The sequence below is a fragment of the Colletotrichum spaethianum genome (genome assembly GCF_022836535.1).
Source record: "Colletotrichum spaethianum MAFF 239500 DNA, contig17, whole genome shotgun sequence".
In the NCBI taxonomy this organism is placed as follows: Eukaryota; Fungi; Ascomycota; class Sordariomycetes; order Glomerellales; family Glomerellaceae; genus Colletotrichum; species Colletotrichum spaethianum.
This window is the reverse complement of record NW_026054787.1, coordinates 563,995-584,827: the sequence shown is the minus strand read 5'-3', so window position 1 is coordinate 584,827 and position 20,833 is coordinate 563,995. Positions and strand designations below refer to the sequence as shown.

General features: G+C 50.7%; 6 protein-coding genes across 6 annotated transcripts; 3 read left to right on the top strand and 3 right to left on the bottom strand.

The window, feature by feature from the left end:
• Positions 1–44: 44 nt before the first annotated feature.
• On the top strand, positions 45–1,149 carry ColSpa_06963 (putative fructose-bisphosphate aldolase; the record flags this gene model as incomplete). The annotated part of the gene is made up of 2 exons (XM_049273175.1): positions 45–688; positions 789–1,149. 2 exons carry the CDS (start codon positions 45–47, stop codon positions 1,147–1,149), a joined length of 1,005 nt encoding a protein of 334 aa, XP_049129132.1.
• Positions 1,150–3,599: 2,450 nt separating this feature from the next.
• Positions 3,600–6,432, bottom strand: ColSpa_06962 (ABC transporter aclQ; the record flags this gene model as incomplete). Its single annotated transcript, XM_049273174.1, has 6 exons — positions 3,600–3,804; positions 3,868–4,010; positions 4,062–5,484; positions 5,544–6,001; positions 6,068–6,157; positions 6,223–6,432. The coding sequence occupies 6 exons, from the start codon at positions 6,430–6,432 to the stop codon at positions 3,600–3,602; spliced, it is 2,529 nt and encodes an 842-aa protein (XP_049129131.1).
• A 1,576-nt stretch (positions 6,433–8,008) lies between these two features.
• Positions 8,009–9,031, top strand: ColSpa_06961 (uncharacterized protein; the record flags this gene model as incomplete). The annotated part of the gene is made up of 2 exons (XM_049273173.1): positions 8,009–8,576; positions 8,634–9,031. The coding sequence occupies 2 exons, from the start codon at positions 8,009–8,011 to the stop codon at positions 9,029–9,031; spliced, it is 966 nt and encodes a 321-aa protein (XP_049129130.1).
• Positions 9,032–10,237: 1,206 nt separating this feature from the next.
• Positions 10,238–10,633, top strand: ColSpa_06960 (uncharacterized protein; the record flags this gene model as incomplete). Its single annotated transcript, XM_049273172.1, has 2 exons — positions 10,238–10,480; positions 10,532–10,633. 2 exons carry the CDS (start codon positions 10,238–10,240, stop codon positions 10,631–10,633), a joined length of 345 nt encoding a protein of 114 aa, XP_049129129.1.
• A 95-nt stretch (positions 10,634–10,728) lies between these two features.
• Positions 10,729–11,313, bottom strand: ColSpa_06959 (uncharacterized protein; the record flags this gene model as incomplete). Its single annotated transcript, XM_049273171.1, has 1 exon — positions 10,729–11,313. One exon carries the CDS (start codon positions 11,311–11,313, stop codon positions 10,729–10,731), a length of 585 nt encoding a protein of 194 aa, XP_049129128.1.
• A 2,536-nt stretch (positions 11,314–13,849) lies between these two features.
• Positions 13,850–20,439, bottom strand: ColSpa_06958 (ankyrin-2; the record flags this gene model as incomplete). Its single annotated transcript, XM_049273170.1, is given in 4 exon segments — positions 13,850–16,186; positions 16,363–16,950; positions 16,968–18,389; positions 18,472–20,439. The coding sequence occupies 4 exon segments, from the start codon at positions 20,437–20,439 to the stop codon at positions 13,850–13,852; spliced, it is 6,315 nt and encodes a 2,104-aa protein (XP_049129127.1).
• Between the last annotated feature and the right edge of the window lie 394 nt (positions 20,440–20,833).

The following is a 20,833-nucleotide window of genomic DNA, read 5'->3' as shown; positions in this document are numbered from 1 at the left end:
AGTCAATTGGAAAAGCGACTTTAATGTCTTTGACTCATTCAAACATGGATCATCCGAACGATGAACGCCAGCCTCACGTTTCACTGGAAAAAGTCGACGCCCATTCCGCGCCGGAAACATGCTACCTCTTCACCCAGTCCGGCATCGCGAAGGCCAAGCTACCATGGGCAGACCTCATCCTCAAGTCCTTCTTCGGCGGCATCTTCATATCCCTTGGCTCGGGCTTCGACCTCAGCATCGCAGGCGGGTCGCCAGGCCTCCGCGCCTCAAACCCGGCTATCGCCACGATGCTTGCCGGCTTCACGTTCCCCATAGGTTTCGTCTTGATTGTTCTGACAAACGTTGAGTTGGTGACCAGCAACATGGCTGTCATGATGTACTCGACCCTGCAACGGAAGACGACCTGGTACGACCTTGCTAGGAATTGGATCACGAGTTATATCTTTAATATGGCCGGTTGTCTGTTTTTTGCCGGACTTCTGACCTGGTGGACCGACTCTCTCGCAACTGACGTGCAGTCGTCATATGCAGTCACCCAGGCGGAGGGCAGAGTCAACACCAACTGGGCGTACAATTTTACAAGAGGCATCGGCTGCAATTGGCTGGTGGGCTTGGCAGTTTTCCTGGCAATGAGCGGCAAGGACAATTTATCAAAGATTGTTGGTATATGGCTACCGGTGTGGGCCTTGTGAGTACAGCTTCCAGTGTTTTTCATTCCCAAACAACGTGGATGCGACACGTTGTCATTGTTGATAATTAGTCGAGTCCTTGCTGAAACATTCATCTAGTGTCGCACTGGGATATCAGCATTCAATCGCGAATTTCTACATGGTCCCCATCGGCATGTTCTACGGCACAAACTTTGGCGTGGGAAAATTTATCTATCAGTCTGTGATACCAGTTACGCTCGGAAACATTATTGGTGGTGCAGGCATGACGGGTGCTGTATTATGGTTCTTGTACGGTAGAAACGACACTCTGGCCGCCAAGACTGGTCAAACACAAAGCGGAGAGAAGAAAGCAGACGGCGAAAGCGGCAGCCGGGGTTTCCGTAGCTCAGTCACCGACGGAGCTAGTGATGAGACCGTGACGGCTAATGGGCGTCATAATACCACAGGGCTTAGAAGAAGAGTTTCCGACATGGTATAGGACAGTGTTACATACTCAAAGTATGCAGCAGGGCTGTATTCTGTTACCAAAAAAGCGTCTCTATCTCATTTTCGTGTGTCCTGTCAGAAAGACTGTTCGAACCTATATCAGTGACTTGCATATATATGACCTTTTTGACACGTGGGAACAATGATCTCTGTCCTTACGTTCCATCACAAACTTCAAGATAAGGGAGCTGATTTCTCTCTCATGGTGACTTTAAGACTCTAATGTCTTGGGTTTAGTGATGATGTTCACGGCTAAAACAAGCTTGGTAGATACGTGGAAGAAGATAGGAGTACCGGTTGATATAGCGAGAGCCGGCAGCCAAGGGAATTAAGTCAATACTAAACGGCAAGGAAGGACAGTAATATCTGTATTTGATATATTCTCCCTCTTTAGTGATCTGTATTAACCTTCATAGAGTAGTTATCTACGACAACTGATGAATTAGTCAACATGCATTTTCTTTGAAGTACGAAATGTGTTGTCCATAGGAATTTGGCTTCTCTCTCAGGCGTATGTCTGATTTTCCATCCAATTATGAACCAATTTTTGAATCTCATGGCTATTCTTCTCGAGAAAAAACAAATGACCATTCCCGTGTACTCCGACCTCACCCAGCTGAAGGTGCTGTGTTTCTTTGCAACCGGCCTGCTGTAGAAACTGTACTGTACAGTGGTCATAAATAGCATGGTATGATGCTTCACCAGTGACAAGGATAATGGGCTTATTTCTAATATTGACAAGGATTCGTGGGCTGGGGTGCTCTGCTTGTAGCACGCAGTCGCTTATGTGCTCTCTCAAGGGGGCCGCATATGTCTGTTGTACTAACTCCATGGGTCATTAACTGGCGGAAAGTAATGCAACGGAATATCTGTCAATCCCCAGGGGCGTGCCGGGCTATTACTAAAGACAGCATTACGGAAAGGAGGGCCTAGAGGCTCGAGGAGGACTAAGCCCTTGGTTAGTTCGGGGCGTGAGTCGGCAATAAGAATGGGCAAAATTCCTCCTTGGCTGTGACCGACTAGAAAAGCAGGCTTTCCAATCTTGTCCAGCAGCGCAGCGCCAGCTTTCTGAACCGTTGTTTGCTGGTAGACTGCGTCGTCAATGAACTGGACGTTGGCGCTGTAGAAGGCGTCGAAGGTGGCATCGCCCATCACGCCATGGCCAGGCCATTGTGTATGGTTGACAGCTTGAGGCCAGAGTCCATAATCTCTCGTGGCAGTGAATCGCTGTTGAATTCGTTCAGCCGAGAATGTATGGAGAGGAGAAGAGTTTGGGTGCCATGAAGATCGACCACGCAGAGTTTGGTCCACGACGTATACCTCGTAGCCTTGTCGAAGAAAGTCGGATGCCCAGCCGCTGTTACTGTCGGGCTTGATTAAGTAGGTCTGGGGGTCATGACCGTCAGAAATCCGCATCATCATAGTCGCCGATCAAGTCAATGAGAAGTCGCGCTGGATGACAACTTACTGTTCCCGTCTGCGCTTGGCCATGGATCAAGATCACAGGCACATCCCGGATAATGCCATCAATTGGAGTAAGCTTTTCAACATACATCTGGTCGCGGAAGACGTGCTCGCCACCCTCCTCGAAATAGCTGCCGCCTACATAGAAGTGCGAGCGGATAGATGGTTCCTCCGACACAGCCGCACAGGATGATAACGCAGTCGCGAAAAGAGTAACAGCCCACTCAGTCAAAAACATTTTAGAATCGCGGTCGGGTGGTAGCGAAGTGTGATCAAACAGTCGTTAATTATGAAGCAGATTGTTCTTCCAAGGGATTGCTTATTAACGCCTTTTTCTCTATTCTATTACATTAGGGCGGGGTAAAACCAATAAGGGCTTACTTTCAAGGTACCGAGACATATCTCGACTTACACAATTGGTTGAATCATCCCTGTCGCCGTCTACATGCTGGTATCCTGACCTGTAGTATTATCCTGCCATGAGGGGTCAGGTGCACGTGACCTTGAACCGGTCCTGTTTGGATGCCGCATCCGTTCAAGTTAAGCGTTCAACATGTACACGCTCTAGGCGCCGGTGGCCACTGAGGCCTGCAGGTTGGTTCGTCTTGACAAGTACAGTGGCGAACCGCTAACGGGTTGAGGAATCTACAAATGTTGATTTCCACGCAATGGCACAGTAAGATGATTTGGTCGACAGAGTGGTACAATAAGCCCATATGGCTTGTCCTGTATACCTACCACATGTATGTACAACTAGGCAGAGATTCAAATTAGTGTTGAGCTTAGAATTACGACCCTCAGGAATTTCGTTTTCGTAGAGTTGCAGATTTATGATGCGTTGCCTGATCTACGCTGACTGCGCTGAATTTGACTTTGCAATGATAAAGCTATGTATGAGCACACCTAATCACACACGATCTATCCTTTCATGAGATGATGTAATTAATGGACGTAAGAAACGCTTTGAGTCGCTATTCCTTACTGCTGGGATCCAGTCTCTGAAGAATCACCCTCCTTCTCAACCTTCTCTTTGATTTTCTTCTCAGCCGTGGTCTGCTTTTCCCACATGGCATGATACCGTCCACCAAGTGACAGCAGCTCAGCATGCGTGCCACGCTCAGCCACCTTACCCTTGTGGAGCACCACAATCTGATCGGACGTGGTGATGGTAGAAAGACGATGGCTGTAAACAAGGCGTGTTACCAAATTAGGGAGTAATATGCAATGGAGTCAAAGAACCACTTACGCAATGGTGATGGTGGTGCGCCCCTCTGTCACACGTTCGAGGGCGTCCTGGATCTGCCTTTCGGTATGAGAGTCCAAGGACGCAGTAGCCTCATCCAGAAGCAAAATGCGGGCGTCCTTAAGAATTGCTCTTGCGATGGCAATCTGATAACACGTTAGCTGGTATCGAAAATAATTGTGGCGATCCAGACTTACCCGTTGACGTTCACCTCCGGAAAGCTTGAGCCCACGCTCTCCAACCTTAGTCTCGTAGCCATCCGGGAATGCCAGAATACGTTCATGGATGTTTGCAGCCTTGCATGCCTCGTACACATCGTCTTGGGTGGCCTTAGGGTCGGCGTAGAGCAAGTTATACATGATGGTCGCGTTGAAGAGGACCGTATCTTGGGGCACAACTCCAATGTTTCTCCGAAGGCTGTCTAGCTTCAGGTCCTTGATGTCGTGTCCGTCGACAGTGATCGAGCCTTCATTGACATCGTAGAAGCGGAATAGAAGCTTCAAGCAGGTCGACTTGCCGCTGCCAGACTCTCCCACAATGGCAGTCTTGGTCCCAGGAGCAACGGTAAAGCTGACGCCGTCAATCGCCGGCTCACCCTTCTTGCTCTGATAAGAGAACTTGACGTTGTTGAATGCAACCTCCCCCTTGACCGCACGCAATGGGACAGCACCAGGCTTCTCCACGATTCCGGATGTTTCCTTGAACAGATCCAACATTCTCTCTGCTTCGATCAAGTTGTTCTGCAGCATGGTGTAGTAGGTTCCGAAGAAATTCAGGGGACCCTGCAGCTGCACAAAATAGTTGATCAAGCTGACAAACTCGCCAACCGTCTGCTCGCCCCGAGAAATCTTGTAGGCGGAAACGGCGACAAGCAAGGCGGTCCCAAGGGAGAAGATAGAGCTTTGGGTAAGGTTTAGGAAGTTGAGAGACCACTGCACCAGTCGCTCGGCCCTTTGGTACACAACCACGTGCTCCTTGAACCTTTCAGTCTCAGGCGCGACCGCGCAGTTGTGTTGCACGGTCTCGTATGCCATGATAGCGTCTGTTTTGATGGCTTCCATCTCACGGTTCTTAGTTGCCATATCTCTTCTTTGCTTGCCGCGGTACTTGGCAACATAGATGGTCAGGAAGATGTATGACCACATGATAAAAAAGACGATGATGGTGTAAAAAGCGTCGTACTTCACGAAGAAGAAGACACCGGCAACGAAGATGTCAAAAACCATGGGGAAAACCTGGAAGCAGAAGTTCTCCAAGAAAGTGTTCATCGCAGATCCTCTGCTCAACGCACTGGTGACTTCACCAATCTTTTTGTTGAGATGGAACTCCAGAGAGAGCCCCAGGACATGCTCAAATGCGGCGCATGACAGTCGGCGAAACAGTGACTGAGAGACTGGAATCCAGAGAACGGATCTTGCGGCACCAAGAGCTCCCTGGTTACCCTGAAGGGCGCGGTATACAACGTAAAGGATGATCTCCTTGTAAGGAATGCGGCCATAACCGAGAGCATCGACAAGGGTCCCAAGCTGGACTGGAGCTAAGACGTTGACAGTTCGCTGGCAGATCAGGAGCACCAAGCAAAGAACCACAATTCCCTGATAGACAGGGGAGTCCTTGGGCCTAGGATGGGGTTAGCGGACGAAACGAGATGGATGCACAAAGAAAAGGCCATGCATTACCAAAGGTATGGGAACAGGACTCGGAATCCAGCAAAGTAGTCCAGCCATCCCGTGCCTTGAACCTGAGTCCTAGCAGGAGGCTTGTGTGCAGATGCACTGTGAGGGTGGGTGCCACCATAGTTCTGGGATGCACCGTTCCCGTTGCCAAGCAGGGACTGTCTCTCCTCAGGGTCTGACTTGGTTTGCGATGGCTTCAACTTGTAATCCCTAAGAATGAGGCATGCCATCATAGCCACCAAGATGACGATCCTGGCAGCACTCAAGATATCGAGGACATCAAGCAAGTCGTTGGCCACGCGGAACGAGTTCTTCTCGGAAGAGAAGACTGCCGCAATGAAGGCTTCAAAGAGTGCACCAACGATCCATGCATAGAAATGAGCAGAGGTTGGCGTCCACGGGCCCTCCGGATCGGGCAGCAGACCAGCCAGGTAATACAGTAGGACTGCGACGTAGGACGCCTATATGGGCATCAGCGATGTGTGGTGCGACTTTTGGCATTGGGCCGGGGCGACGTCGTCACTTACGAGGAATGCGCTGTAGGGAAACACGACCTTGCCAGCCCCGTCGTATTGACCGGCAACTGCACCGCGGACGGCAAGGATGATAGTGGCAAGCTAGTCATCAGTGAGCGTTGGTGCTTCCAATTGAGCGAGTCCTATTGGTGCGAGTCCCGACTTACTAGCAGCAGAGAAACATCAAGCTGAAGGAACCGGATTATCCGGGCATAGAGTCGCGAGGCTCTCTTCTGCTCATCGTCCGTCGCGTTCTGGCGCGTGACGCCATGACGATCACGGTAGAACTGGTAAGACTGAGATGACAGTAGAGTGACAAAGAGGCCGCAGGGATAGAGGTAGAAGGCAACCTCCAGTCCCAGCTGAGTCCCCGCCATAGCTTTGGTCGTGCTACTAATTGTGAGAGCGTGTTGAGCGAGGTCGAATTCCGAACATGATCCAATGGCAATTTGGGATGATGTCGATTCCGAACGGCGACGCAGATTCTCCGACGGACCTCCCCTGTTGGGGGAAACATGCACAGACACGGAACGGCGGATGTTCCTCGGGCAATAGAGGGGTGGAGCAGCATGTGCCATCCATCTCATTAGTCATACGGTCCCGGTCAGCCGCATAGCCGTCGCCTTAGTCAGTCAGTCCCCCTTGCCAGCCTGCATGTCTGTCGCTCCTTTTCATCCCCCCTGGTAAGTAGTCGATCACCAAAGAACACAGAAGATCCCCAAGTCACTTACTTTTCTTGATACAGCCCACCATCTGATGTTTCGCTCAAACCTTTGCAACCTGCCGGCTCGCGAGACCGATGACCACAATGGGCCGATTTCCCATCCGCTGATCTGCAAGCTTTCCCCCGTACACAAGCACTCGGCTAGTCAAGCAGGCCTAGCGTGCTGACCGTGCCAGAGACAGAGCCTGCTCAACCCGACCCAGTCCCCAACCGCCTCGTGTCCAGGGTTTGAGATTGCCTGTCTGAGGCTGTGTGTGCTCCGAGTTCCCCACGGTTGATCGCCCTCTGACAGCAACCCGCCGAAGATCTAGAAAGCTTGGCATCGTGTTTATTATCGTACACAACGGGACCACCCGCACAACGCTGGAGAGGTGGCTCATTTGACGGCTTGGCATCGAGATCGAGCCTAGCACAAAGAGCAGGACAGGCTTCCTTGGATAAATTCGGGATTTCTTTCTACACAGTCTATTTATGGCGCCCCCTGACGATCTGTCCGATGCAAATTCCACTTGGACTGGCGGGTAACTGAGTTAGCACTCATAGCTTCGTGACCCTAATCCTGACAAGCTTCGCCTAGGTGCCGGGTGCCGAAGACTAGGATCGTCTTTGTCGTCTCTTGATCGTTCTGGCCGCAGCGAACACCCGTGTTGCCTCCGAAAGAAACACCCCGCATACTTTTTACTCTTTGTTCCAAATTTGTAACGCGGGCTAAACCAACCGTTCCACCACGAATCGGGTCGAACGGCATCTGTCACGAGCCACTCCATTGGACCGACATTGTCGTCCAGGGATACATGACCTCCAGGCTTTTACCAAAGTGTCCAAAACAATGGGCGTCTGCACTTGCAGCCCCAAGTCCAACAGAGAGCCCGTTTGCCGGAGCACGGGTCCCCACGCCCGGCACCAATATGAACCTAGACTCGTCAGAACCGGGCGACATGGGGCCCACGCCTCAACATGGAACCATCCAAACGGTGAGCCGAGTCGTTCGTACCAAGAAAGACACGCGCTCATTTTACTTCCCCTTATTAGCATCGGTGCATCCGTAGTGGAATTCAGGCACCATTGTTTTCCCCTCATATCGTTTGTTCCCGTGCTTCTGATGAGCCTTCAGTGATCCGTTGGTTATATACTAACCTGGCCGTCTTCGTGAGCTGCCATGCGTTTGAGCGTCTTCCACCGCTGCATCTTTCTAGCAAGTCGTCGCAGATCTAACGAATCCTTCTACCATGGCGTCGGTCGCTAGTGTGCTGGCCGCGAGGTCGCCTCCCAAAATCGAAACAATACCGAATGGACCGATATCGAGTCTCCAACCGTTCGGATCGCTGCTCTTCGTCTCGAGCATCATCATTGTGATGCTCGTGGCTAACATCCTCGAGCGGTGGCTACTTCAAGTGGTCTATGGGGAGATTTACGCAGAGCTCCAGCGCCCCGGGAGCGAAAAGCGTCGTCGATCCTTCACATACTACCACGTTGGCGCCATCACCATGTTCGCTATTCTCTGTATCGGAGCCTACCCCGTCATGCACTTCCTCGTTGGATCTGCAGACCTGGCTACCGACGTCGTCCCAGGACCAGGAAGTCGAATTCGTGTTGGAGACCTTCTCTTCGCTGTGTCTCAAACATACAGCGCGTATTATGCCTTCGAGCTTTGCTATCGCACCAAGTTCGCGAGTCCCCTTAGTATCGCCCACCACATCGGACTTCTAGCCATAACGCAAACAGCTCTTTCGCTTTTTGGTAGCTTCAGAAAACACCCAGAAGCCACCATAGAATTTTACATGTGCATGGTGTGGGGTACGTCCTGAAAGCTCGGGAACCAGGTCCCAAATGGCAAAACTGACAATGGCACAGGTGCTTTCGACGTTATCGTTGAATTGCCCGTTTACATCACCATGATCCTCTGGCGCATCAGGCGCAACGACCACCGATTGCTATCATATCTGACCGCCGGCCTTTGCGTCTGGGTTCTTGTCGGTGCATTCAGTGAAGTCGCTGTCACAATCTACCTCCTTCACGAGTCTTGGGGCAGATGGGGACATGTGTGGAAATTCGTCACACCTTTCGTCTTCTCCTTATGGATCGCAACACAACTGTACGGTGCTTCAAGGCTATTTTCGATGTCGCAGTCAGAACGACGCAAGTGTATTAAAGGGACGCCACAGGAGGTTGAGCCTACGGTCGAGCTGCCAGGATTGACAGACGAAGGGGGAAATGCCGGTCAAGAGGAGTCGAAGAGCAAAGCGATATGAGAACATGGATATGCGATTGACCAGGGATTAATACCAATGATTCATACCACCCAGCCTTGGGCCGTTCCTTTCATGATAAATTCATCTTCAGGTATAAAACTTAGCGACGCACACCAGCGACGGTGTCTGTAAAAAAACTGCTATGGTTTCAATTGGTTCTCGTTTTCAACAAAAGAGTCACCTGTAATGTAATGCGTACAGCTAATACGAGTCTAGCCACATAAGCTAGTTGCATGTAATTTTAATGTTTCGTGCATTCAATTTATCGTAGCATGATGATATCTAAAATGCTAGAAAGACAGTTATGAATAACGGCAGACCAACTGATTCGAGCCCATGAGTATACCCGGTGTTGAACAGAATCACATTGTAACTGTCTTGGTGGGGCTGAAGGCGCTGAACGATGGTGTGCCTTCACCGGGATGTTGGCCCCTCTGAAGGCTCTTCTTGGCCAGCAGCAACAGTTGGGATACTCTCAGGGCCCTCCCTCATCTGAATTTCATATTGATAAAGTAGCTGTCCTATCCTTCATATCTTAGTAATGGGCCCTAGAGCAACAACTGTTGTAACCTAGAATATTAGCTCATTACTAAGCGTCAATCTGCCCTAAACCAGGGGGTTGGATTTTCATTCTGACCCCTGAAGGCTTATTGAGCTGCTGAACGCGCGGAGTTCCTTCCTCTCCAGTCTCGTCCCAATGACTCCATCGCGCTGCTCGACTCCAATGCCAAGAAGAGTGTCAAGATGGAGACAATACCGGACCTCCAAGATCTTCCACTAGACCCACGAGTCCCGGGTCAACAGCCTCGATACTCACGCGACAACATCGTTGCCTCGCTGGCATCTTTTTACCAGAGTCTGCCACATATCAGCCCCTCTCTGGTGCGTCGCGCTCCGCCGGGGGGCTGGCCAGAAATCACCTCCGAATCGCTCGCGACCGCTAAAATGCGACCTTTGAACGAACGAGTCATTGACTTAATCAGGCATCTGCCGTATATTGACGGCAATCCCTTTTGGATTACTCCCGAAACATTTCCAATCAACTACCGTACCGCTGTGGCGCTGGTCCCTGCTGTTGGAGTATACAAGCCCAAATGGGTGCACATTCTGTCTCACGATCTCCAATCGTTCGACAGCTTTCCACCCTGGGTGTTTCAACTCACTATGAGCGTGAATAGAGACGGTGACATCTGGCTGTTGGACACCATGGACGGCACAGTCACCAAGTACATAATTACCGGTGCGGTTTATCCTGAGCCGGTAGGGAGATATGAGGAGGGCGATCCACGGATGTGGAGAGAGAAATTTTGCGATGATGTTACTGTTCCACTGGAATCATGGTTACATGGAATCCTTGAAAAGTACAAGAAGTTTTTATACTTTGGTGTTCCCCGCCACAACGACCCAGGAGTGCTTTGGCGTGACCAGGAATGGAGCAAGGACACACAGGTATGTCGAACTGCACCCGGCCTGATTGAAGTCCGCTGACTTCTGATCCAGGAGATTAAGGAGATTCTGGTTGAAAGCGGATGGCCAGAGAACTACAATGCTGAAGAGGGTCGCAACAGGTTGGCGCAATGGTTGACGCAGGCAAACATATAACAAATGAGGGGCTGGTGATGCAGGCACAAGCAGAGACGAGAATAGCATCATACGTTGAAAGTAGATTTAGAGACCGCAGTACGGAGCTAACTACATCAAACACCAGTATACATAGGGATATCAGAGTCAAAAGACCGTCCGGATTGGCTGGGACGCGGGACTTGAATGATGTTGTGCTCAGAGACTGGCGTTAGCCCAGGTGCGGGCGCTTCAGCAGCTGAGTTAGCTGCCCTCTCAGCCTTGTCCCTAAAGTTCCTGGCCATATCCTTCAGCTTCTTGATTTCTCGTGAGCAACTATTGTCCGCGGACTCCTCGAATCCGAGGTGGTCGCGCAATTCCTCGGGAGTCGCTACCCGCGTCGAGTTGGCACCCTCTAGTACCAGTCCGGCTGACTCAACCCAACGCTTTTGCGCAGGATCATTGGGCCATGTGTCTTGCAGCGCTGCCCCCGCCGCATGGCTATTGAAGTATACATCCTCATTGAGGAGGGCGTAATCTGGGTGTTTCACACCATTGACCATTAGCACACAGATGTTATTTGCGACATCATAGTTGTCAAAGTCATCGGGAAGACCGGCAAAGTCAAGTTCCCAAACAAGCTGCAAGAGAGCCACCCTGGTCAAATGCCACTCGACGGGAACTCTGGCATCCGGGTCGATGGTGGTCTTAGTATTGTGCATCACAGAGGCCTCCGGCGGTTGACAGCATTAGTCAAGGATCTTTCCGGCTTCGCGTTTGTCAACCAGATCGATGTAGCGAACCATCTGCCCATCTACAGAGTCCGGTTTCGTACTGAGGAATCTCAACACCTCCCTGTCTACTTCGCCGATCATGTCTCTGAGAATGCTAAACCCATCGTTCACAGGTGCCATCACCGCCGGTGGGTGTTTGTCTGGCGAGCATCCATTAGGCGCGTTGATTACGGGGTCCTAAAGGTCCATTGCCTGCTGTCGGTTGAAATTTTTGGTGATCGGACGCTTTTTGTTGCGAACCTTTCGGTAAGGGCAAGTGATGCTTTTGTACTGCGGGTAGTTGTTGACAATGGACCTGTAATTCTTGCAGGCTTCGGGATACACACCGCCACCGCAGGCACATGGAATCGGGTGACCATTATCTAGACGCTTTTTCATTGAAACCACAACTTCACTGGTTCGATGTGATGTCATCACACGTTTTCGTCTCTTGCAGGGTCTTCCGTCGTCTGGGCGCTTGACATTCGAGTCACACGAAGAGATCTTTGCTGGTGTCTGGCAGCTGTTAGTGTTATACCAAAGACCCATAGAACATGGAGGGAGCAGCATACATGGCTAGACTTTGGCGGCCGTGACACTGTATTGGATGGTTTATTGAACGACACGGAGTGTTCTTTGCCGAATACTTTGAACACGGCTTTGCCTACTTTCTCGATGCCCTCGGTACAAAGTTGAATCAGGGCCGGCGTTGCGGCAATCTCAGCAATGTCGAGAATTTCGCCTAACTTTATTAGCAACAAGTAACATCAACGCGGTTGAGAAATTACAAAAGAAGCAGAGCCTTCCAATGATCGGAATGGCAGCTTCTATTAACTCCAAGGGAGCCAAGAGAGCCGGAATGGCAACTCGACAAAAGTCTTTAGCAGCAATATCGAGAGCTGCCTGTTTAGCGGCTTTTTCAGCCAATTCCTGTTATCAGCCGTGCTTGTCATGTCGCTAAAGGCTGTTCTTGTTGGTCCTGGACCTGTGAAAGACCAGAGATCCATGCTTCTAGCCCGGCGTCGTTCTTCTTTAGTGCTGTTAACCGGCTGCACAACTTCCCAGTCTCCGTATCCATGGGAGCAATCGGAAATGTCTGGGTGTCAACGAATTCGAAAGCATAGCTGATGTGGGAGAAGCGATTCAGATTGAGATCCCCCGGTGAAACTGCCTGACAACTGTGAGTGTTTGACCATGCCTCGTAGTAGCCAATTGTACGCTTGGAGACAGAATTGCCGCAACCGCCGAAATTTGTTTGCCAACCTTTACCACATAAATCACCTGTAGAGCCACGAAAGCTAGGTAAAATTTTATCAGAAAACAAGCGGCTGACCCAGGAGAATGGAAATCGTTAAGGCTGGGACCTATCCGGACTTGGAACAGCAGACACTCAGCGGGCATTCTTGAGAGCCTTCCTTGCCGTATTGTCCACATTGAGCTCTTGCATCACAGTTCGCGTGAGCACCGGAGCACTTCAGTGGTTCACAAATAGTGATACCTTTGCGGTCTATAGCTCAGTTTGCGTGCCTCGACGATGCACATTGGAGAAAATTGGAAGCAACGAGACCTGGTATGTATTCGGAACTTCAGGGTTCCCATCTGCTGCCATTTTGTGGTGCAACACAAGGTAACGAGAGTCACTGCAGTGATAGCATCGCGGAATCCATTGTTGGAGACACTACTATAGTTCAGTTCAAGAAGTGAAACACGTATATTCTTGAACTATGTGACAGTCTTGTCGAGGATCAACATATCTGCATCAGGTGAGAAATAGCGCCAACGACTGTGCTTGGCGCCGGTTAGACTGACAAATCGCGCTGGAAAGCTCTTCTCGTGTCAAAGCAACATACGCCCTGCCCGCGCCACCATTAGGCACAGCAGACAACGCAGGAAACCAATAGCGAGGTGGTGCCGGGGGTATGGCAACGGCAACAACGACGCGCCGATACTCCCCGAGTCTTGGCTAGCCAGGCCACATTTGATCGCACCTCGGTTTCGGTATGGAAGTGGTTTTTCTTATTTTCGGTTGGCGAACAAAAACAATGTGTTACACCTCAATTCAATGATTACCCATATCACTGAAACCGAAAGCAGCCATGCCAAGAAACCGCCATTGCTCGATAGGATTGACTGTGCCTCTTTAACCCTTCCGCCAAGTTTTCTTCATGGCAGATTTGGAATAATGGAGGATGCCACAAGAAAGTCGCCGGCGACACGGTGGGCCTTATTTTTAGAGTAGTGAAGATATAGAAAAATGCAGCGCTAGATACTAGGTGGCGGAAATTGCCAAACTCGATTGACAACTGAAAGCCTCTCATCACCTTTTGATCCTAGAAGTCGTGGAGACCATGGAGATCGTGATTTTAAGCCTTCGTTGGTCTGGGGTGGAGATATCAGATTTTCCATCGAAACCAAAAGCAACATTTCGTCCTGAGATTGTGACTGCAACTACAGGGGCCTGATTTCTATGCTTTTTAACGAACATTCAAAGCCCGAAGAAAGTCTTCGGGTCAACGGAACTACGGTCCTCTTCAAGGTCGTCCACGGCATCTCCGCGCTTGAATAGTCTCAACACGCCAATGTTTCCGCATGCAGCCGCCACATCCAGCGCCGTCTTACGCTGGTTGTCCTCGATCATGGGATCCAGACCCCTTGCAGCCAGAGTCTTGAACCTGACAGCGTGTCCTCTAGCCGCCATGTGTAGCAAACCCTGACCTGCATTATCCAGGGCCTTGAAGTCAGCGTTTGCTGCCTCGAACGCAGCAAGCCCGCCTTCGTCATCATAGGTCACCCCATCAAGGTGTTCGGTGTAGAACTCTTTCTCCTTGCTCTCGAACTGCTTGAAGTAATAGAACAATGGTGTCTCGCCTTTCAAGTTGCGAGAATTGACGTCACATCCGTGATTGACAAGCTCCTCGAACAAGTTACGGAGACTAGAGATCCAGAGCATCCGGGACAAGACGTGAAGAACTGTGTTGCCATCGTTGTCTGGGATGAGGGGGTCTGCTCCGGCTTTTAGGAGTTTCTCTGCAGCGGTTGTATTCTTCTCATAGACAGCGCGGCCGGTAGCCAGATATAACGGCGTCTTCCCGTCTTTGTCTCTCTGGTTGATTATCGAGTGGTGATACGTGGCCATATAGGCAAGCGACTTGTGGATGACAGGTAATGATACTGAGCAGTAGCGCTCTTCCAAGCGGAACCGTAATAAGTGATGGATTGCATTTCGTCCATCATCGTCGCGCGCCTCGAGGTCTGCGCCGATGGAGAGAAGATGGTGGAAGAGCGAAGTCTCTGTCGATTCTTCGGTTTCCCACTGTTCTCCTGGCATGAGACTTACTGGTAGATCAGGTCCGCGTCTGGAGAAGCACGCCGCATGGAAGAGAGTGCGGCCTTTGCTGTCACGGAAATTCGCGTCGATATTCGGCAGTGTCAGAAAAGGATACACGACATGCCCATCAACTAACAACTGGTGCAGCACGACACCTTCCTCGTGGAGATGGGATTTCGAGTCGTCAGTCGGCTGAATTAGAATGTCGTCATTAAGTTGTTGATTCTCATTGTTATCGGACCGCAAGTCCGCTGCCTGTTCCTTAGCAAGAAACTTCTGATGATAACACTCTTTCGTCGAGCATCTGGTGAAGGTTTGAAGAGGGTTCGCTCCATGAGACAGAAGAATGTTAATAATCTTCAGAGTAGTCTCGTTAAGTTCTTCCCTGAACTTCTTGTCTTGCCAAGTACTAGCGTACCTTGAGGCGGCGTGGTGCACAGGGTACCACTCGCAGTCCGGCATGTCATCTCTTTCCCACTCATGAGAGCCGGAATGTTGGCGTTTCCTCCAAGGCTTGCCGATAATCTCTTCCAATCGCAGGTTTGGACTAACACCTGCCGTCAGTAGCGTCTCAAGCACGTCAACCTGCTTTCCGTTGATGGCCGCAAATATCGCGTCCGCCTTCACTGCCGCCCCACGCTCAATAAGCAGACGAATCAAGTCAACGTTGCCACGCGCATAACCAAGACACGTTTTTGCCGTGCCATCCACTGCGTTGACATCAGCTCCAGCAAGAATGAGCAGATGAGCCGCATCGCTATGGTAAGGCCCATTGGAGTCCCCGCCACCTAGAGCAACATGAAGAGGCGTCTGTCCCTTGGAATTCCTAATCTCTAGGTCTGCACCCTTACTGATCAAATAAGGCAGTGCCTGCCCAACTTGCCACCACCAGTGGCCTGCGGCAAGCGAGTGGAGGGCGCTTTCGGTCAGCATGGAATTTCGAGCGCCATTAATATACAGCTCATTGGTGTCAACCGCAAACTTATCCACAAGAAGCTGAACAACTTCAAGCACCGGTAATTCCTGATCAACAGCTTGTAAGAGGAAAGGTTTCCGAACACTGTTCCTGTTACTGGACTCGTTGCAAGCCCATTTGGTGTTGAGTCCGAATCCGGGTCGAGTTTTGTCTCCTGCCGCATGCCAAATGCCTTTTTCAAACTGCACCTTCGCCTCAAGTGAGCCTATTCGGTCGACAAGAAAGGCGAGCCCTCTGGTGACGAGAACTTCTAGGTTGGAACTCCTCAGATTCTTCTGTTCGGTGAGGAAATCCACCCCCAAATTAAAGAGCTCCTCCATCACCTCATATTCGCGCCGTACTAGCCTCGACAGGACCAAGTCCTCGTTCGCTTCGCCCTTTTTGACTATTCCAGACTCTTGTATTGCCTTGATAATAGCTTCATGGCGATTCTTAATAAGATGTTCATAGAAGCTTCCCAAACTTGGTTGTGACTTGTAAAATGGCCCAGGCGGACCTAAAGGTCTTCTTCCCTGAGCCTGTGACAGACATTTGAAGGTATAATCCCGAGAGTGGATTGAGATCCCATTCAATGACTTGTCGCTTTTCATTATACTGTTGGACATTGCTTCAGACAAATCGACGCCGTTATCAAGAAGCATATCGATAATTTCCTCGAGCCTGGCCGTGTCATGGAACGGGTGAAGCAACTCACGAGTCGAGTCCCTATCACACCCCACGGACGAGACACATCTTCGAGCTTGAGCCCGCCGGCATCTCCGTTCTCGGGTTCACGGACAGGTCTTCTTAGCCAGAGGTCATACTCTTGCTCAAAGCCAACGACGGCAGCGCAAAGATTGCCATTTTGCGCAACTGCACCTGCTTTGAAGAGCATGGAGACGATTTCGGGCCTCCCAGAGCGACACGCGTAATACAGGGGCGTGTAACCGCTCTTGTCTGCTACATTAACTCCGGCGACTGGCTTGCTACATGTATTATGCAGCCAATACCCTCGCGTGGCAATCTTTGACCTGACGTTAGACGCAACACCGTCCGCTTGATGGAGTGCATCGAGAAGCAGTCCGACAATGTTGCTTTGCCGGGACCTCGAAGCGAGATGCAACGGCGTCAGGCCCTCGTTAGTACGGATCGCAGGGTCAGCGCCAGCGTCCAACAGCTTTTTGGTGTATTGCTCTGATACCGTGACCGCGAGATGCAGCGGAGCAATGCCGTCGCGATCGCGGACATTCATATTCTTCGTACGCGAGATGACCAAGTCGATTGGCAGCCCTTCCCCCTGTACCTGCGACCGCGATCAACTTTCGTTGCCAAGTTATGGAGTGGTGTCCGTCCCCTGTTGTTCTGTTGATCAACATCGAGACCTAGAGACAACAGATGTTCCCAAGCCAGCATGATCTCCCGTGAATCAAAGTCATGGGCACGACGGTGCCAGCAGAGTTCATGAAGCAAATTGTTGCCATCGTAATCCGTGACGTGGACATCGAGGCCTTGACTCCTTAGAAAGTCGAATCGAGAAGGCTTCGAACTGTCAGCGCTGTGAATGGAAGAAACGTCTGAATACAGCCTGATGAGCTCATGGAGAAGGGTACGCCCTCGGGAATCGCGAGTCTCTAAGAGAGAACCGCGATCCAGCAGTGCCTTGACGTCGTCGTTGGGATGCTTCTTCGGCCAGAAGCAACCACTAGGAACCACTCGGAAGAGAAGTGTTGCGCCGTTCTTGTCTTTTGCGTTGATGTTGGCACCAGCTTCAAGCAAAAGGTCCATGATTTCGACTGATTCCCGCCTCTGTAAGGACATGACGTCCAGGGGTCTCGTGCCGCACTCGTTCTTCAGATTGGGGTCAGCTCCACCTTCAATGAGCGCCTTGATAAGTTCACGGTTGGTCCACAACGACTGCAAGGCGATGTGCAGTGGGCCATTACCGTTGTTGTCGGTAATGGTGCAATCGGCGCCGTACTTGATGAGTTGGAGGGCAGCTGGTAAGGAAGTATCAACTACTTGCAGAAGAGGGGTTTTACCGGTTGATGGAATCCTCTTATTGATATCTGCTTTGCCATATACAACAAGCAGGGTTAGGGACTCGGTAGAATGTACCATATGGAGGGGCGCACAGCCCTCGTTGTTGGTAACGTTGGCATCGATCCCTGCATCGAGCAGCAAGCGCACCCAGGTGGGATTATTCTGTGCAACGTGGAGCAGGGACTGGCCGGTGTGTGTTCTTTGGTGGATGTCTGCTCCCTTTTCAACGAAAAGTGTGAGTAGATCTTTGAGTGCCACAAAGTCGTCAGTTGACCTCCATCTGGGATCCTGACGGCCATCGAGAGCCATGTAGAGGGCGGTTAGGCCAGATCTCCTGTGATATGGAACACAATTGTTGTTGTTGTTATCGGCTTCGCCTGGATCTATGAATAAATCGTACGGGATGGTATGTCTTCTTCTAAACATGTCTTGTAACTGGCAGACAATCGTGGGATTTGCGCCCTCGTTGAGGAGCAATTTGATGGACTCATAGCTCCAACTCTGACTTGCCTGAAAGAGTGGCGTTACTCCATGAACTTTACGGTTGATGTCGATTCCGGGATGCTCCAACAGTCTTGCGACGATGTTGGTTCTGCCACTTCTAGCTGCCCATGACAAGGCTTGGTACACGGCTTCGTCGTTATCAGCGAGGAAGGGCATGTAGGCTTCAATTGCTTCGAGATGCCCATGCTTGCAAGCGTACTTCGGAAGAATAGTCAGAATGGAACGTGTCATAACTATCATTTACAGTCAGGGAAACAAGTGTCAAAATACGTGGACATACCATCAGAGGAGTGTGTCCTGTAGACCTTGGCGAGTTGCCGCACCGTCTGCCTGGGTCCTCTCGTGACTTTTCTGTTAAGGGATTAACTCCCGCTGTCAACAGTACTCTGATGACCTCGGGGTAGTTCTTGCTCGACGCTTCATGTAGCGGCTTCAGACCACGGCAGGCGTCATCCTGATCCGGGCTGGCACCAGCTTCAATCAAGACCTGGACGACTTCTGCCATTCCAAAAGACGCAGCCCACCATAGAGCCGTCTTTCCCTCAGCATCAATTGCATCGACAGCCACATCAGGAGACGAGACCAAATGCTTCACATACTCAACAAGCCCACTTTTGGCTGCGATGTGCAAGGGAGTTAATCCAGAAATCGCGTCCTTGGCCCTCAACCAGCCGACTCTGAGCCAAGCATACACTAGTTCGGAGTTGCCAAAGAATTGTTCCAGTGCTGTAATCACCTTGGTTTGGTTGTAACCGTCCTTCGCCGATCTCTCTAGGTGGACATACCAGTTGTTCGCCGCATACGTAAGAAAGGGATATTTGAGGTTCAACTCCAGATCGTTAGCGCCTCTACTGTTTGGAAGCCTTCCAGGCGCCTTCAGCCACTTGTTTTTTTCAACAACGTGATCAAGACACCCAGCCTTCAAATAGCGCAAACATGCCAACCCAAGGCTGGCGTGCGTCTCCCCGAATTCTAGCACTGGGTAACCTGTGTCATCATCGGCTAGTCTACTGATGCCCTGGAGATACTCTGTGAAAGAATGGTGGATGACACAGACAGTCTCATCAGGCATAATTTCCAGAAGAGGACCACATGCAGCCCTAACAAGGTCTTTTGTGTTTCGAAGATGCTCGGTTGCATTGCTGTAATATGTAACGGAGATCATTTCAGCCAGCTCAAGCAACCGGAGCGGCCGCGTTGCATGTGTGGCCCATTGCAGCACAACCCGTTGCATGTCATCACGAACGCCAGACCTGCGGGAGTGCTCGCGTAGTAAATCCGCATACATGGCATTCATGTCGGCCGGCAAACTCTTGAGAGTGTCCTTGGTGTTGGCGTTTGGCTTAAGGAAGGCATCCATGGCAAGCTTGGCGTAGAGGAAAAGGCCATTCGCCCGGCCTGGAATTGCTTCTCGGATAATTTGTTGGTCTTCCGGTAAGATGCTTGATATGTCGAGGCCTTTTTGGACAAAGGCTGAGATGTCGACGTCAACCATGCTCCCTTGGAGGCGAATCTGGAGATACTTTGTTGTTCGTAGTGGGATTTCGACGGAGGGGACAGGCCGGCTAGTGATAAGCACTTTCACCTTTCCCGGCATCCAATTTCCGAGGTCGGCAAGTGCTTTGATGAAGGCCTCGTTTCCGTGATCAATCTCATCAAGGGCGTCAGCGACGCAGAAGACCTTGTCAGGAAATCCGGAAAGTGCCAGTCGAAGGTCTTTCCATAGATCGTTCATAGACATAGTACTGAGCGGCTTTTTTTCTTTCTCAGTGTACTCCTTGAGCCGCTTTTGCAGAGGTGGACTGTAAACGAGAACTTGGTCTAACCAATCTCTCAAGAGGGCGACAGGCTCGTGATTGGCGTCAATAATCTGGCGAAAGAAGAAGTAGAGCACAGGGCAGCCGGGGTTTTTATTCCCAAGTTCGTCCACGATTTTTGAGGCTAACACTGATTTGCCCGATCCAGGGATTCCTGTGATCCAGAGTAGACCATCATTGTGGCCTTGCGACCAGTCTGCATAGGTACAGCTGGATGTGAGCCATTCACCAGTGCCTAGGACGTGAGAGCTGAGGTGCTTGCGATATTCACCGCTTTCGAGGTCGTACGAAGTCGGCTTGAGCCACGATCTGAGGCTTTTGATTACTCCATCAGATTCTGGAAGAATCTGTTCTGGGTTGTAGTTGCTGACATCGTCGCGGTCGATGACGACGGTATCATCTTCGCTGCAGTCACTGAGAGTCGCCGCCATGATTACTTCGTGCTCGAATTTTTGCAAGTTGCAGTGCAAACAACAGGAAGAGATCCGAGAAGCCCTCTTGTTTTTGACAGCAAGAGTATACGGTGGTTGATTGTCGGGCTAAGGCACTGCTATAATATCAAGCTACAAGCAAAGACAACTGCATTTGAGGCGATGATAGGTTCAAAAAAAAAAACAGTATTGTTCGGTCTTCAAAGCAGCATGAGGTCTACTGAAAGTATGACCATCGAACGGTTTGATGAAATGCAATTACCATGTTGCTGATTGAGGCTACTAGGCAGCCGGTTGCTTGGGCGGCTAATGCGAAATGCGGCTGCCTAATTAACCGAAAGAGGTTAGACCACTATTGGGACTAGGAAACTTCGAAAAACGACAATTGGTCAAA